This window comes from Lates calcarifer, linkage group LG4 (genome assembly GCF_001640805.2).
Source record: "Lates calcarifer isolate ASB-BC8 linkage group LG4, TLL_Latcal_v3, whole genome shotgun sequence".
Taxonomy (NCBI): Eukaryota; Metazoa; Chordata; class Actinopteri; family Centropomidae; genus Lates; species Lates calcarifer.
In genome coordinates this window covers 13,632,527-13,650,940 of record NC_066836.1, presented here as the reverse complement: position 1 = coordinate 13,650,940, position 18,414 = coordinate 13,632,527, and the positions used below count along the sequence as shown (strand labels likewise).

Sequence of the window (18,414 nt, the reverse complement as noted above, 5' to 3'; positions counted from 1 at the left end):
ATATGTAGTTCATACTCTGGATCTTTATTGGTGTTGGTGTTAACGAGACTGAAATCTGAACCAGCTATCTGAATAGTATGATCCCATACTCAAACTGCATCAGTAAAACATTTTAGGTTTGTTAGCTATAGGTACACAAAAAATCTTTGAGCATATTAGCACACACAAATGTCTATCTATGAAAACCAACAGTGACACAAGTGGTAGTGGTTATTTGCATGACCCTAACAGTCAATCACAGCGTCATTCTAGCAGAATGATTCACAGCTCAGAAAGTACTACTTTTCCCTATGGGGCTTACATTTTATAAATGGAGCCCAGGGAATACAGTGAGATTGCAGTCAATCTGTCATCCAATCTGGCTTGCTTGAAGGTGCCTTAAGGCTTTTGAACCCTCATGTATAACTATAAAATAATCCTGTTTTAAGGTTCCAATCAGGTCTGTCAGCATAAGTTCCTTGTGTTGGGTGGTTCACAGTAGACTGAACAATGAACATAAAGAATATGGCGTTGTTACAGTTACTTTTACACATCCATACTTCAGTTTCTGTAGTATGTTTTTATAGAGAGTGTACATAACACAACAAATGGCTTTTGATGTCAACAGATTGTCTAAATAGGAGACAATCTGCCCCACACTTTGTCTACCATAACACTACACTATGAGCATCAATTGACTACTGTTGGATAAACACAGCACTTTCCCCTAGAGATGGAGATCAGAGGCTGTAGCTGTGTGCGATTACCATACTGAACCAGGTCAGAGGCAGTCCGCCAGACTATGGCTCACCTCAAGCCAGCCAGGCTCTTTAACAGCAAACCAACACAGAAGAAGCTTTGTCTCTCCTCTCACCATCTACACTGTTTTCCACTTTCACCAAACAACTCAGTCAGATTCTCACTGCTGCCAGTGCCTTTTAAGGATCATATAAAACTGTTGCTCAAACACCATTAAACAGTGAAGTAAAAGGCTCAGCCCAGAGGCTCTGGTATTACTTGCATCCCTTCAGTTGAAATCAGGTATGTGGCGCATTAACAACATTAATTTAGTGACAGGATAGGTGTTAATTGTATAAACAAAGTAGAGGCACTGAGGTAGTATAGCGAGCAGAGACCCAGGGTCAAGCACAGATGTTTGGGATTGAACCTAGATCAATGTGTGTGTATTTTCCTCCCTTACTACTAATTTAAAAGCATTACCAAGCACTATAAATATTTTAAAGCCCCAGAAAACTTGTTTTCAAATTTTTAGTATTTCTCCATAACATTAAATATTCATGACTAAATAAGCAACAATCAGCTAATCTGCTTCATCAGGACTGTGTGGGAGTGCTTAAAACACATCTGATTGATGTCTGGCTACATAAGCAAACAATCTCACAACTCTCATCTCGTTTTGATTCCAACATTGCTTAATCCTGATTGGTGCATGAAAGTGCAAAACATCTTTTTTTTCACAACTAAGCTCCACTCACTTTAAAAAACTGACAAGAGCACACAACACAAATATAGAGCATTCATCCTTCCCTCAAGTCTATCCCTGCCACTGAGAAGCATCACCAAAGGATGATGCTGCCACCACCATACTTCGCTGTATGGATGGTGTTGGCCAGGTGTAATAATGGAGGGTCACAGTTGTGGCACAGGGTGTGAACTGCACTGGTATTCAAGGATAAGGGTGATTTGATTGGTCATGACTGAAGCAAGACCATCACACATCCTCGAACTGTATTTTCTAATGATGTTTTCTATGTTACAGGTCTTCGCAGCTCTCATGAAAACCACACTGAGTTGCCATGTGCACAGATCAGTCAGTGCAGTGTAAATTTAATTTGTGATCTGTACTATTCAAATAATTCAGTGGCCATGATGGTATTGACATGTGCTTGCAGCAGTGTGGTTTAGCTCACAATATCATTTGATGTCTTTTTCCTGAACTCCTCATTGTATCCTGTTTAGTGAAAACTACACTTTTTTTATGGTTCAGGCATAGTTGTAGTATGTACTGTATGTACCACTGTGTGTTCTGACCTTGCTGTTGATGGGTTCTATGTTATCCATCATGGTAAGCATGGCTTCTGATATACGATTGGGAAGAGAGAGGATCACACTATCCACACCAGATGGGCCATCAAAGCGATCAGCCACCTGTATCATTGTTTCTACAAAGACAGGAGGTATAATTAGCATGAAGAAAGTGTAAAACGTTTCATTAAAAAAAAAAAATGGTTTAAAGATTCAGCTGCATTCACAGCACAAAGTAACATCAGGTGAACTTTTGTGCAGACATAAGGCTAAAACGGATGCATGTGTGAATGTGTGCGTGCAGTCTACCTGCCAGATGCCTCCACTCTGTGTTGAGGTCAGCCTGGTTGGCCAGACAGCCCTTCATGACGTTGCTGCAATAGTTGGCACAAGGTCTGGCGGAGGCCATGCCGCGGCAGTGGGGGCAGTAAGTCATCCTCATCCCAGCCCGCATGCACTCCTGGCTCAGCTGCACCTGGGGTGGGGCACGGCCAAAAATAAACACACACCACCTGGATGAAAAATTACTGTTGTGTCAAGCATACATGATCTAGTAGTCTAAAAGATTAAGCTGACAGCAGCAGTTGATCAAACTGTACGGTTGACCACTGCTCTGCTGTAACTGTACAGGAGAATTAAATATACGTTAAACAAAAGTGTTCAGATTTAATAAGATGTGAAAATGTAAATTTCGACAATGACAGTCGCAGAACTGTGGGAGGTCACCTCCCATGGTGACCTTTTTTTTTAGTTTGCACCAGACTCTCATTCAGTACAGTTTCCTTGGAAACCACTTTGGGAGAATTCACTTTTTGTTTCACATGCGATGAAAAGGCCCTGACATTCATACAAGTATTCTCAGTCCCTCACTCCATCCTTCCTGCCTCCTCCATTTCTCTCTCTATCCCACAAGGCTGTTCCCCCAGGAAAGGGCCTTCGTGCGTGAAAAGTGAAACTGGGTTAATACCAGTAAGCTCTGTTCACAAGAGAGTACAGCTATGCATGCAAAACCTCAGGAAGTGTGTGTGCGTGTGTGTGTGAGAGAGTGAGTGCAAGAGCAAGAAAGAGAGAGAGAGAGAGAGAGAGAGAGAGAGAGAGTGAGAGAGAGAGAGAGAAAGAGAGTGAGTGCAAGAGCAAGAAAGAGAGAGAGAGAGTGAGAGAGAGATGGAACGAGCCCAGCTACGCACACAAAGCTTCTCTAAGCTGACATCTGGGCCAGCCTGATGCTTTTCCTGGAAACTGCTCTTCCAACAGCAAAGTCACAGTTAAAACCGGGTTTTAACAAATATACAGTGGAAATGGGGCAACAATAGGGATCAGGTGGGAAAACATCATTCTACAGACCTGTCAGTCATTGAGGACAGATTCCAGTCTCCTTATTAGAAAAAAGATCATTTCCCTAAAGCTGAATTCTCAGGACCATGGACTGCGGCCTTGTTACTTGCTAAATATATTCAGCAATAACAAAGGCAGCTCCAAAGTAGAACGTTTCCTTCACTGTGTAATTCCTGTGTAGATCTTAGTATTGTATACAGTTTATAGCTGTTATTATCTCTAGCTCTTATTCTTATGTACATTGTCTCACCAGTTCTACTGTTGAAAATATTGGTTGTAAAGTTTCAAAAAACCTTCATTGTGTTCTGTTTTTAGTCTTTTTTCTCTTGGTTGCATTCAATAACTATTTATGGTTAAACCATATCAACCCAATTTCCCCACAAGGATCATTAAAATTTAATCTAATCATATTTGATCCACATAAGGCAAAAGTTATTTATTTTGACGCTGTTTCAACTCTAAATTAAATCTTAAACCACATTAAAAAATACATAATGAGCTTAAATTAGTAAATGCATCTCTCATGTATAAAAGAGATCAATCGAATTTGGTAATCGTTGCCAGTTGCACAAGGAGGACAGCACAAAGTGAAATAAGTGACACAGAAAAGCAATAACCACATTCCCAGGCTTAATCTCAAGTCATATGAGACATGACTCAGATCCTCACTCCTGCCCTCCTTTTCTCCCCTCCTCCCATGCTTACCCTACCACTCATTAGCCAAGGATGAGTCAGATGAATGCTTTTTTGGTGAGAGAGAGGACTGAGGGAAGGGAGTGTGCAGAGATGAGTGGAGAGAGTGGCAAAGAAGGAGACAGATAGGGGGATGTTAAAAAGCTAAGAGATTCACATAGGGGCGTTGGCAGGGGAGTGAAAAAATGAAATACTTATTAAGGAGAGACAGTCATTAATCTAGTTTGTGTTACATCATCCATACAGTGTTAACACTGGGAATCCCAGGCCAGGCACAACAGACATGACATAGTGTGTAACTCCTCTGTGGTGCTAATTGGAGGTTGATGTTGACAACTTCCTCAGTAACCTTGGAGCTGTGATGCACCAGGCACTTTGAAGGAAGGGCTATCACATTAGAACCAGTAATAAGACTCTTAACCTCTGGGCTGCTAACTAAGGGTTATTTTAATTATGGATCAATTTGCTGTTTTTTTTCCCTAAATTGAAAAAAAAAAACAAACACAAAATAAAAAAAAAACAACAACAACAAAAAAAACCAAAACAAAACAATTAAAATGTTCAAAAAGACCACAAGACAATTACAGATTTTACACATCAGATTTACAGATATGTAAGAGAAAAAGAAAGGAGATGAAAGCAAAGCCAATTTCTGGCAGTTTTGCCTGATAAATTTCTTAAATGATTATTCTCTTGTTGATGTTGATCAAAAATTTGATTTGATTGGTTGATCGATCAACCAATCAAATGGTTGACAAACCATTTCAGCACGGAGACACAATGTACATTTGCATACTCACCTGCACACACACACCACACTCACTTTGACCTGGTTCAAATAATCTCTACAGGCCTATCAAGATATATCAAGAGAAAGTTTTAGGTTTGAAATATTCTCTTTGGTGTTTGCACGTGTGGATCTTCAACATGATTGTGTTAACATTTTAAACACTTGTCCTTGTTTCACCTACACAGCATACTCCCCATACCTGTCAGTGCCTTCTATATTGCCTGCAGCAATCAACCCTGAGACTCTTCTGTCTCTCTCTCTCTCTGCTTGTCTTTCCTCTGTAATTAGTAAGGATATATGGGCAACCTCTCTCCCTTGTGTTATAGAGCGAGCTGATCCAGACTCCCTGCCTCCAGAGTGAGCTATGTGGCGCGTGGCCTACTTCCTCCACTCCCCTACCCGAGGGAATAAAACAGTCCAGAAAAAGTTAAGGACACAGCAACTGGTGCAGCCTGGAGCGAAGCAAGGGAGGAATTAATACTGTACCAGAAAGACTGCATCTTCCTGCTGGGATCTCTCTTTATATTCAGTTTTTCCACACGTCATCTGCTCTGCTTTGCTCTATTGCCAGCCCCCTTCATGATGTTCTTTCATCACCTTTCACTACATCTCCCATTTTTCATGGCTAATCAAACTAATACATAGCAACGATTCATGTCATGTTTCCTCTAACTTGGTAGCAAACACACTTCCGCAGAAGTCATCTGGAGCACACACATATTCACAGTGGGAGCTGCGTTTTATTCTCTCCTGCTTTATACTCAAGCAGTGTAACAGCTCCATGAGCAATGTGCGGTAAACATCTTCAGTCACTGGACCCTTTAAGTGGCAATACATAGCTATAAATAGGAGCGGTTTTCTCATTAGGGCCCAATCAATCGAAGATAGAATTACATGGGAAAGGAGGGGAAAGCGAAGATCCAAATTAGTATATGAAGCAATTCACACTAACAGGAGACAAAGGACAGCGCAGGGCACAGCTCTGGGAAATATCAACAGGCATGATGCAGTACAATTTACTGGGCAAGGAGGGAGAATAAAGGATTGAGAGACCAGTAAGACAGGAACAAGAGAGGATGCTGGAGTACGTCACAGTCTTTTTATTATCTTCCCCACTTGCTTTTTCTCACTGTCTCATTTGTTCCCAGCACAGGGCTGTTTCCAATCTGCCCAAGTACGGCACAGAGCTGATTGTGTGCTAGGGAAGAGAGCGACACAGTCTGACACACAAATTATGAATATGAAATTGAATATGAAATTGAACAGCTGGTCAAAATCTGCACTTCTTTCAGTCAAATTGGCCTTGACTTGGATGACACGAAAAAAATCAGACATTCAATCCTTTTGCTCAGTTCAATGAGACTTTGCCTGGAAATTCCCTTTTAGAGAGATTTGTAAATGTGTCCATAGTGACTGTTCTCTCAATACAGTGTCCTCTTGCCTTCCAACTTAAGACTTAGGATGTGTGTGTGTAGATAAGGCAGAAGGCAGTGCATGACCTCATTCAGAGTGGCAGCGGCTCCAGTGCCCGGGCATTAGTGCTGGGATGACATTTTGTAATTTTGTAAAAGCTGTGCTAATTATTTACACATTTTCCCCAGCCAGCCTGGTTTAATGAACTCATCGCTCACTGTCCCTCAGCAAAAACACACTGGCATCAGTCGAGAAACATATATTAAGAAGTAGCTGCACTGGGGAAACGTGCATCACCATTGGAGGGGGAATAATGGAATGATAAAGTGTGTGTGTTTCTGCACCTTTAAGAACTTGAGTGCATGTGTGCTCCAGTGTTTACATGAATGTTTGCCTAAGAGAGATGCTTATCAGTTTAGCATCTTGCTGGCAGAGCTCTTGCCGGAGTCGTAAGCTACTCTGGCTGGCCCAGGGGTACAACCCATGTGTCACAAATCATGAATAGCAATTTCAGCATTGTGTGCTGCCTATGCTAATTCCGATCCTTACTCCCCTGTTTGCTTGCTTGAGTCTAAGCTAAGCAGTAAATGTCATGTCTCTGGCAATGTTAGACTAGGTGCATGAGTGCCTTAGCTCTAGGTCAGGGAATTTTAGCTGTCACTGTCATGCTGTGTGTCTTGTTATTCACCTATTCGTCTTTTCATCCTTACACACAACCCGACCTTGTAATATTTCATCAAGGTAAGAACTATAATATTCACCTCTGGTGCAGCATCTGTTTTCTCAAAGGATGCGTATATTTCTCACAGAGCCACCGCACTCAACACTCTCCTTGTTCAGTGTGTGACTGGAGTTATTTTTCACTGGTCGCCTCAATACTGACCACCTCCCCTTTCAAGACCTGAAATGATTTCTCAGTCTTGCTCTGATCTTAACCTTACTCTTGTCTTATACACAGAGGGGACCATTTCTCTTGGGAGATATTAACCCTCCCCGTGGCCTCGGGAAACATTTTTCAGAGTGGAGCTGACATTAACTGTTGTTGCAGGGGTTGATTGTCTGAGCTGTGGGCCATACTTTATGGAGCCTCTGGTTTCCACCAACATTGATCTGCCACTGCTTTATACTATGCGCACGGACTAGTAAAACAGGCCTGTGTGCATGTGTGTGTGTTTGGTTGTTCACATCAAGGAGAAAAACTGGTGATCACAAAGGAAAGATGAATTTAGACCCATTCACACAAGAATACCAATGAACACATAGTGGGTGAGAATATTAGCTTTTCGGTATATTAGACACCCATAAAAAGGGGATGTGAGGCAGTTAGGCACTTTGGTCAAAAACAATAAAACTAATCAGTGTGGAAAATAGGAAAATAGGACTATAATTTTAAGGGAAAATAGACTAATCACATTTATTGGATGGAGGGGATGCCATGCAAAATGAAGAGGGGAAGGGGGGGGCTGGAGAAAAAAACAGGCAGGGGTTGTGAAGAGAGGTTTTACCTGGGACACCTTGCGCACCACCTCCCCACTGACCATCAGTCCCTGAGCAAAAGAGCGTGCTGCCACAAATGTGCGTGTGACCATCATCTTCATGACACGGGGTATGTCTCCGAAGGGCCGTAGTGTGTCTATTTGCTTAGACACACACTCCAGGTAGTCCTCACCTGCAACCAGCATACACACTCATTAAAATCTTCATCAAAGAAGAGAATCTGAATGCATCTAAAAATTATGCTTTAATGGAGTATGAGGAGAATAGTTCTCAGGCAATTAATCAGTGTTAGTAGTGAACCACTAACCCATTAATTAGCTTGTGATTGTTAGTTGGTGTTCTACAAAAAAGCTGGATGTACCTATGAAATATTGCTTGTTTGCTTGGTAGAAGAGCTTCTCCAGCAGCCTGGCCCAGAATTCGTTGAGCACCTCCTCCAGGTTGATGTTGGAGCCACGATAGTAGAACCTCAAATCCGTGTATAGGTCAGAGAAGACCTGAGAGTTCTGGGAGTATAGTAAACCCCAAGTTGCAGTGAAAGTTTCCTGTAGGCTAATGGCAGAGCGGTTCAGCAACTCCTGGAAGTAACCTAAAAACAAATATAGAAAGTTAAAGGTTTTAAAACAGAAAAATGAAGTGCTTTGGGCACATATTTAGTGTTAGCAACTTCACTGTGTAGTATTATTTTAGCATTTTTTTAAATAAACAAATAAAGAAAAATATTATTCTTATACAATTTCCCTATCTATTCTTACTGTTTCATGTTACAATACCAACACTGCATCATACAGTGAACCTAAAGCTGAAGTATGTTAGGGTGTCCCTTTGGGGGATGTCAGAGAACTGACGGTGCTTCAGGGTGCAGTATATACTGTAAAGTGACAGACAGGTAGGCTGTCAGTCTTGGAGAAGAAAGAAGTTGAAAAATGTTGAGAATAGTACAAACAAAGAGCATATGGAAACAGGGGAAGCAGACTACAATTCCCAAACCTACCCTAACTTTTCTAATGTTCCATCCACCTGATTTACATGCATAAGAGGGACAGGGTGAAACACACATCTTACTATATAATGCAATCCAATACAAGTCCACTAGTAACTTGATTACATTATATTGGAAAGGTGCAACTAAAACTGGTAACCCATTGTACTATAGTTCACAGGTCACGGGTGTGTCTTCATTGTGGTGTATACACTCATCTATCCAGTTTGTTTTCATTGATCCCAGCTTGTCTGTAGCCCAAGGCATAAGCATTTTTACATTTGTTGTGTGTGTAAACAATGTTTATAAATGAGAGTCCCATTCTGCCAAGAGTATGACAGCAGAAGGTTCAGCACAACACACAACAATGTGTCCAAACCATCAGTCCATTCAGGCCAACATTTCCTCTGCATCTCCTCGTACACAATGGGTTCAAATCCTGTACCTGTGTGTGTGTGTGTGTGTGTGTGCATGTGGGTGTTTATCTGTTTGTCTGTCTGTTTGTGTAAAGTGTGTGTGTGTGTGTGGCAGGGAGATGGAAGGCTGCCGTCTGCAGCAGTGTTTACTTTGTAGGTGTCTTATCTCTGACTGCCACCACCCCAGATGAGGAGGAGATGAGAAAAAGGGGAGGTGGTGGCCTCCACAGGGGACACCCCCCTCCCCCGGAGTCAGCTTATTCCCCTAACCAAGCTGGTTTTTAAAACATCATAACACAGAGACACACACACACACACTCAAAATACAAACACACCCGGTCCTCTGACAGTTTCCCTGACAACAGCATACTGTATAGAAAAAAAAAAAGTTAAGTTATACAGTACCAAAAATCCAACACCCACGTGGGCACAGCCTGAAGACAATCACAGCACTTGGAGTTACATAACATTTTAATATGTTAAGCTCATCCTGACCCATCTGTGTGGCATTATCTAAGCACTGGCCTTGTTGGACACTGTATCTCTGCTTTGCTTTCCCACTCATTAATAAAGACCAGCCGGCCTGCTTCACCGACGCTCTTATTTACTACTTTCTTTTGCCATTTTCTCAGACTTTGAGCTAAAAGGTCTACTCTCCTCGGAGCCATTGATTTGAAAGGATGTATTTAGCAGTCAATGTTAGCAGAAACATACTCCTGTGAGGGCTCATTTTTAATTCCACTGGCAGACAACCACTCTGAGACATTCTCATTACATACTAATTTTTGCTACATTTAATGGTCAGCCTGTGCTTTGTGAGTGCTTCCAAAAGCTTAAAGACTGTCTGAAAAATGTACCTAAGTCATCTTGGAAACATCAAGAGACATTCTTCTAGTTATATCTAACTTTATTTTGGTTTGGACCCTGACACATCAGGTTACATTCCTTCTTCTGCCACCACAGTCTTGTTCGGTCCTGTGACCAATTGCCCTTTGACGTTTCCCTCAGTTGGGTTCATGCCCAGAATAATGTCAGTGTGCATTATTTCTAAACCGGAATCAGTAACGTCGTCAGTCATATGCATGTACACTCATGTTTCAAAACATACACAATGAGCCCTGGGTATAAATATGTGCTTATGAGGAGTTCACAATGCAAACAGAGGACGGATACCACTAAGAATTAAAAATGGCTTTATTTTAAATTTTGCTGTTTTTGCTGCATTGTGCTGAAATCCTGTACCTGTTCTTCTTTGCTGGTGTGATATATGCAAATCCATTTTTTGAATTATGATTATTATTTTTTTAATGTATATTTAATGATAGGTGGCAGTTTTATTGTTTTAAGCCCTACCATAAGATGATACAAATGGTGGGGGATCAGGTTCAAATTGGGTGACATTTTAAAGACATGAGGATAAAGGTAAACAAGCCTATTTTCTAAAGACAGACAAAGCTTGATGCAAATGTCCTCAATATGATAGAGAAGACCTTTCTAGTAAGTCCCTCATTACAGCTACCAGAGTACAGAGCAAATGGCAACTTAATGAATGGTGTGTAGCCTCTGTCTTTGTGTGTGACGCACATCATTTCTTAGATTATTGTGCTTGGTGAGATAAATGCTTCTGACATACAGCAGCCATCCATGTGTCCAGTGTTTGTTTAGCAGTGAGACTTTCTGACTGGATGACACATCATTCCCCTGTTCCCTGACCTCCTGTCACTCAAACTATCTGCAAACACAGCTCTGGGCCAGCCTCAAAGTACCGAGAGAGATACATCTATGTCACTCACAGCAGAGCACACATTTGTGCAACACACAAAATCATCCCTCCAGGAGTTGGCAGAAAGGCGCACGCACACACATGTACGCAGAGAAACCAACTTCAAAGTGACAGCACGTTCGTATGTACACACAGACACATCACAGGCAAACACACACACATACTATCCAGAGAACAGAGTAGCAGGCAGACAGACAGACAGACTGGGAGCTGCTGTGACAGGTGCAGATTTGCTTTTAATCCCCAATAGAAATCTTTCCTGCTGTGTACTGTCAGCCACACTGTAAAAATGCCTTAAGTCCAGCTAAGTGAAATGGGCTTCAGCAGAAATAGTTTAATTTAGGTGATGGAGTGAAGTTGCTCTCTCTCTGTTAAATGAATTATCCACATTTCTGTTTACAGTCATAATGTGCTTGGGGCATGTTTTCTAAGTGCTCAGGGATCACCACATGTGGAGGGCAGATCTTGGTAAATGGTACCACGCTGTCCAGTTCTCCTCTGCCCTTCAGCTCAGGTGAATAATGATCATCATTAGTATGACACAAAGCCCCTGTATGTGTGTGTGCGCCAAGTGGTTCTGTGTGTGGAGATGACCTTTCTCATTCTTCATCTGTTTGTGTCTCCATGACACAGGGAGCCACAAGCTCATCCCTTCATTCAGCCCTCTTTCCTTGTACTTTCTCCGTCAATTCCATATCATCCCTTAACACTTAACCTCCACCTTCTCTCCTCCAGTGTCTGCTCTCCAGGGAAGGAGTGATGGGAGGGGGCGCCTAATTGCTTATACAGTATATCCCAGCACATTGGGTGTGAAGAGGACAAAGACAACAACAAACAATAGTAAGGATAGATGGGCAGTTTTACACATTTTTAATATAGTAGTCATGAGGATACCATATTGTTTATATATTTAAAGTTATTACTAAACATAAATATGATGTCAGTTGGTTGTGAGGACTGATAACTGCTCTTTTTGTAGAGTCAGTGATGCAAGCTAATGTATCTAACACTGGAAATGATTGAGAAATGCATCAGGTTATTAAAGTGTCAAGTGATGCAAATATGTGATCAAGACTTTCAAAGGGGAATACTACTGTGTTCACACCTGCCTAAAAGTTTGACACGTTTGGCACGAAGACATAAAACCTTGTGGTACATGAACTAACTCTAATCTAATTTGTTTGACAAAGCAAGTCAGTTTAACGTGTAGTGTACAGTTACAACTGATGAAGGTCAGTAATAAATATATCTGCAGTAAGTGACACTGTGTACAAGAGCTAAAAGCATCTAAAAGTGTTTTATAATCTAAATAGATACAACACTCTCCATGTCCCTAACCATATCAGATAGATTATACTTGGAATAGTCAACAGAGTAGATCTGGGCTATAATTCAGTATAGTTGTGTATCAAGTTTAAGTGGAACTCAGATTATGATTCTATGATCTTATCATAACATCCTTCCACAAATGTTTATCATCCAAATGAGCAACTGTGGTTAAAAACAAGCAAAACAAATTTGGTCTGATGTAATGCATAATGGTAGGACATAATCCTTTTGAACATCAGTTTTACAGTTTGTATATAATTTGCAATATTTTGTTATATATCAATATTGGAAATATCAATTTTGACATCATGATAATATTAATGACACACCACACTGACTGCATACTCTCATAATTAACAGCAGAATCTTTCTTTAATGTGACAGTAGATTAGGAAAATCTCTCTTGCCACACTCTACCTCTATCACATTCTGCTTCTCATTCGTTTTCTTCTCTCTAACTCAAGCGTACACACACGCACACAACCACACACACACAGACACACTTAGAACAAGCTAAGTCAAGCGTGTGTATCTTAATGACTTTCTTCCTGCGGTGAGAGGGGAGTTAATGATTTCATTTGTAATCACTCTGAGCTTCACATCCAGGCCACCTTGACATGTCAGAGGCTTATTTTAACTCTATTCCTACATTCCCTTATGCCACTGCTTCTAAATCTGATGAAACACAGACACACACACACATTACAGGGCTCACACAAACCCCCATATACCATAAAATTACTCTCAAGTATTGCACTCTGTGCTACACTCCCTTGGTTTTTTATCAATCAATACAGTGCTTTACACCAGACAAGTAGCCTCTACCCTAATGTGCCATCCTTGTCTCTCTGCTTTCTCTCTATCTTGAGTCTTCCCCCTCCTCTCTCTGTCTCCTGTATCAAGTTGTGTTATTGACAAGAGATTCTGTGTAACACTGAGGTACCATTGATGTTCCTCCTCTGCCAATCACTCTCACTGAGGGCTCGGACTGATCCCAATTTACTTTCTCATACAGAGGTATTAACTGACCGAGGCTTGTGCTACTCATTCCAGACCAATCCAGATTCGGTTCTCTCATACAGAGGGTTTAGCGGGTCTGGTAACATTGCCACTGTCTAATTAAGCTGGGAATCACACCAGTGGCTTGAACAACCTGATCTGTAATAGTGATTAAGTAATCGCAGGCTGACAAGAAATCGTTCAGTCTTTCTAAGATTTGCCTATTCTCACCTGACTCCCAACTCTGATCTCCAGTGAAAACTCATTTTGATATTTCTTTCCTCCAATTGGCAGTTAATGTTGTCTCACATGTCCAGGAAATGTTTCAAAGCACTCTGGGACCAGGCTTGAGGACTGAAAAAACTTTGTAAAATATACAATCCAAATTCTGGGAAAAGCTTGATTTTTGAATTACAAGGTATTTCACAGGAGAATGACAGTACCCAAACAATGAAATGGAAGAAAAATTAAAGCTCATTTACCAATGCCCAAGCATAAATAAGCATACTGTACTCACAGAGGCTCATGCTCTAAGTCACATACAATAAAAGGCCATGGGCAAACAAGCTGAGAAATATGACAAATCAAATTTTGGCAGTACACCACACACTGAGGGAGGATTGGATAGAAAAGAAAGATCAGGGAAAGAATGAAAGGGAGTAAGAGAGGAAAACAGGTCTGAAAAGCAGCAATTGTATTTCTTTTTTCATATCTGACAGCTTTAATTTTATTGTCCATTTGACAAGTGCTGAATGATCATATTAGCTAGATGGTTCTTTGGCAGAGAGGAGAGAGGCAGAGAGAGCAAACAATGAGGCATATGCCAAAAGAAGAGGCGGAGAAAATCAGGTGGCAGGGGTGCACTAAAAAATCAACTAGAGAGCATTCAGAGAGCACATACAGAACCTCTGCCAAGGCTGTACACGCCTCTAAATTTGTTATTTTAATAATAAAACATTTGAAGCTGCATCTGGATTTGATCTACATGAAAATACACAGTCATTATGATTGGCTGATGGCTGCCATGACTTTTGGAGAATAATCATATCCTGTTTGGGAATATTAGGGGTTTGTACATTGTGCAACATTCATGTGACTCAAACTCATGACTACTGATTTATGCCTGTTTAACTTCAGCTAAGCTAAATGTAAGCTAAAAGCCATTGTACTTTACAGGTTAGCCCAGGCTCCATGAATCTGTAGCCTGCATTTGCTTAAAAGTACATAATGCTCTCGAGAAACATTTTGCCATGCATGATATTTGTAGCTAGTAGTTTGGCAAAAAATTCAAATTGCAGTAAATCTTTTTTTGGCTGAATTAGATATGGCCTGTTCAGATAGACTTGTCTTTAAGCCAGCAATCCTACTTGTAGTTTGCCTTCTGGCTGAGAAATGATCATTCAAAATGTAAAGTGCTATTTAAATGGCATCATGATGCAAATTACTCACAAAACAATTTTATTTTGCCTTGGCTCATAGCCTAACTCTCTACCTAATTTAACTGAAATATATTCATAAGGTTCTGAGATAGGCCTAACTAACTAACTAACTAACTAACTAACTAACTAACTAACTAACTACTTGGAAATTCTGAGTGATTTTCAAGGGTAGAAAAGAAAGGAAAGATGGACTAAAAGACACAGAGCTGTAGTGTTTCAGGCACAGCAAGGCTAGTTTTACTCTGTCACCCCCCCATAGTCTCTTCAGCAGGCACCAGATGGTTCTGTGATCTCTGCTTTTTCGACTAGAACCACCCCTCATCCACAAGTACCCAGGATCCTCTGCCTTTCCCTTTGTTATTTTCCCACCTGTGCAAGGACAATGAAAAAATAAACACGACAGGCACAAACAAACACTGTTGTCCTGGGTGCACTGAATGCACAAATGATGATCTGGGAGCCATTAGACTGTTTATGTGTCAGCCTGACTCTCCATCAATAACAACACTTATCACACACATACTCTGCCCCAGGAGCACTGCAAGCCCCTTAGCCAGCATTTAGACGCTATTAAAAGGTCCCTTATATTAAACAAGCCGACACATCACATAATGCATGTCATTTATCAACAAGCTCTCTGTGGATGCCTTTATTCCACTTTCTCTCTGTCTCTCCTCTGACTTTCCCTGCCTGGCATTATGTACCATTTACCCATGCCTGTTTCTTTTTCTGTCCATCTGGTTCTCTTTTTAAGCCTTTTTTCCCTTGCTTGTTCCCCTCCCTAGCACCATACCATTCCTTACCCTCACTATCATTTTGTTCTCTTTTTCCCTCTATCTAAACTTACTTTCCACTGCTTGCCCCATCAACACTGCATTCTTCTTTCCCCTTTCTCTGCGTCTTGTTTTCTCTCTCTTTCATTTTATCCTTCCAAGGCGCCATCGCTCCTAGTGAGTAATGTGTTTGGCATAATTAGGCCAGTGTACTCCAGGTCCCCACCGACGTGATTTGCATGCAGATAAAATGAGCCAATCAAGTACCACAATGGGAGCAGATGTCCTTGTCTCTCATGACATCATCAAAGGTGACCCTGAAAGCAGGAAATTAGAAGGTGGGTGGCGGGAGGTGGGTGCGAATCAAATCTGTTGCCTAATTGTAGGAATATTGAAACACAGATGCAAAATTTGTCACCAGTGTCCAATCTGAGAAAAGACTACTGGGCTTAATTTGGTTGAAAACAATGGGTTGCCAGTTTATCAGGTATTGCATTATAGTGAGACATGCGCATTTTTAATATTGTGTCCACCTGATTGTAGACCTCAATGTGTAGCAGGTCTACACCCTGAAGTACAGTTATACACTCAAATGTATTCTAGTTTTACCCTAGAAATGCATGATTTTTCACTTGGTAATTACTAAAGCTGTTCTTACTGGGATGAAAGTACAAGTTTTCTTGGTGTCAGAACTCCCAATAAGCTGCCTGCCACACTGAAAAGAAATACAGCAGGCTACTGCCAGCTATCATCTCATGGCAGTGTAGGCTTGTTCTTAGATCCAAGTTTAGTGTCTGTCTCCTGAATGTGATAGGACACATTTGGGTGTGCTTCATGTCATTCTCATGGATTGCTCCCCCTCGGTCTATCTCCATGGGAGGAGATGGTTACTTAACAAGCCAGCTGGGACATGTTTAGAGCGCTACTTAAATGAACAAATAAATAAATCCTGCCTGGTCATCTAGAAATGAGTGTACTCATAAACCAGCCAGCCAACACATCAGATTAAGCTCTATGACCACTGATCTCTCTTGTACTGAAATAGGCTGGAACACACTGGCCAATGAGCCCTTGGCTGCTCATTAATACTCTGTGCCAGTGCATATATGAGTGTACTCTGTGTGTTGATGACTCAAGACCTGGGTTAAAATCAAAATATAGTCCAAATATAATCGGTCTCTTTGACTTGTACTCTCTACATATATATATTCATCCATCTATATGAAAAAAAACCCAAAAAACATTTATTCGCAGATTACTTTCTCAATTAATCTACTTATTGTTTAAGCTATAAACCGCAAGAAAATAGTGAAGAACACCACAATTTACTAAACCCCAAGATAACATCTTCAAGTGTCTTGTTTTCTTCAACTAACAAAACACAGCAAACTGTCCTTTGAGACAAATAAGCAGCATTTCCTCACACTGAAGAAGCTGGATCCAGATAATGTTGGGCATCTTTGCATGGAAAAAGGGACAAATCAATTATCAAAATAGTTCTTGATTAGAAACAGACTGATTAATCAACAAATTGTTTCAGCCTTACTCTTAAGTCTTGCTGCTTTAGCCATACAAACATGACGCACAATTAAAATGCTTTTTATATTGCTTCTTAACATCATCAAAGGATAGGGAAAATCAAATAGAAAATAGCAAAGGAGTATCCATTTGTACAAAGTAAGGTATGCCTCTGCATGAAGTTACTGTGGCAGTAGTAAACACATATACAGTGCATACACACACACACACACTATGAATCCAGATGCCAGTGATGACACCATTAGGCCAAACACCACCTGCCAAGTTTAAGGCTTCCGTCTGTTTAACACACCTGGCTGCCATCTAACACACTGCTCCCTTTGGTGCCATCACTCTCTGTGTCCTCTCTGACCTTTTCCCTCTTACTTTCATATGTAACCCCATCTCTCTTTCTCTGCTTATCTCTTTCACACTGTTTCTGGCTACCACTCTCCATTTCCACTTGTTTATCTCTCACCCTTGTCTGTGCTCTGCCTTTCGGTCCCTTTTTCTCTGTATGATTTATCCTCCCATCTCTCTCACTCTCTCTCTCCTTCGCCCAACTTCTATGTTTTATTTTTCCTTCTTAGCAATTTGTGCTGCATCGTTGTTTAACATAATGTATTGTTTAGCTTGTACCTCTCTACACAGTATGAATGACAGCAAAGAGATTGGGAACACCAAGTGCAAACCACATATACACACACACGCGCACTGTATACAAAGTCCATTTCAGTCACTCACACAGTGACACACTCTAAATTACAAACTTACAAACACATGCATATAAACACACATCTGCATGCTCACATATCGTATACAGTGTACACACTCTCAGGTTCAGAGCCAGCTGTATGTGAGCATGCTGGTCCTCTAATCTGTGGCTTGGTTGGGGCTTCTTCCAAAGTCCCTGGACCTAAAAAGGCCTAGCCTGACTGGGCTGGAACAGTAACACCCTACACTTAGCCACATGGCGCTAGCTAGCCCACACCCTGCTAAACACAGCCAGATGTGCAGGGACTGGCAGCATGGTACAATGTCACTGCAGTCTCTTGCAGTCTTATGAACAGAAATCTTTGCTCTGGACATGGTTGGGAATCAGCTAATCCACACCATTTTATAACCATAAATATCAACCTTAACCTTACAAAACATTTTGAAACAGTAAGCACCTTATGAAACAGTAAAAGCAGTGACTATATTTGATGATAGCTCACTTCAGTGGTAGTCGTTTCACCAAAGCCTGAAATTTGCACTTTTCAACAGCGGAAGCTAAAAACAGGATGTCTTTAATAAAAATGGCTGGATCCTGCCAAATTGCACTGATCATGTGGCAGCAAATGTAACATATCATGGTCCAATTAACCGCAGTCTATCACTTGGCTATGGTCTTCAGAGGACACAGTCAACAACAGATGGTTT

The 18,414-nt window shown here is 41.1% G+C and overlaps 1 protein-coding gene across 3 annotated transcripts in view; it reads right to left on the bottom strand.

Annotated features, from left to right (window-relative positions):
* Positions 1-18,414, bottom strand: part of gpc1b (glypican 1b) — a 66,094-nt gene that overhangs the window by 5,531 nt on the left and 42,149 nt on the right. For all 3 annotated transcript variants that reach the window (XM_018676748.2, XM_051070046.1, XM_051070045.1), the window contains 4 exons: positions 8,115-8,342; positions 7,762-7,925; positions 2,335-2,500; positions 2,032-2,162 (listed from right to left, as the gene is read on the bottom strand). In XM_018676748.2, coding sequence (XP_018532264.1) covers positions 2,032-2,162; positions 2,335-2,500; positions 7,762-7,925; positions 8,115-8,342 — 689 coding nt within the window. The remainder of the gene's footprint in view (positions 1-2,031; positions 2,163-2,334; positions 2,501-7,761; positions 7,926-8,114; positions 8,343-18,414) is intronic.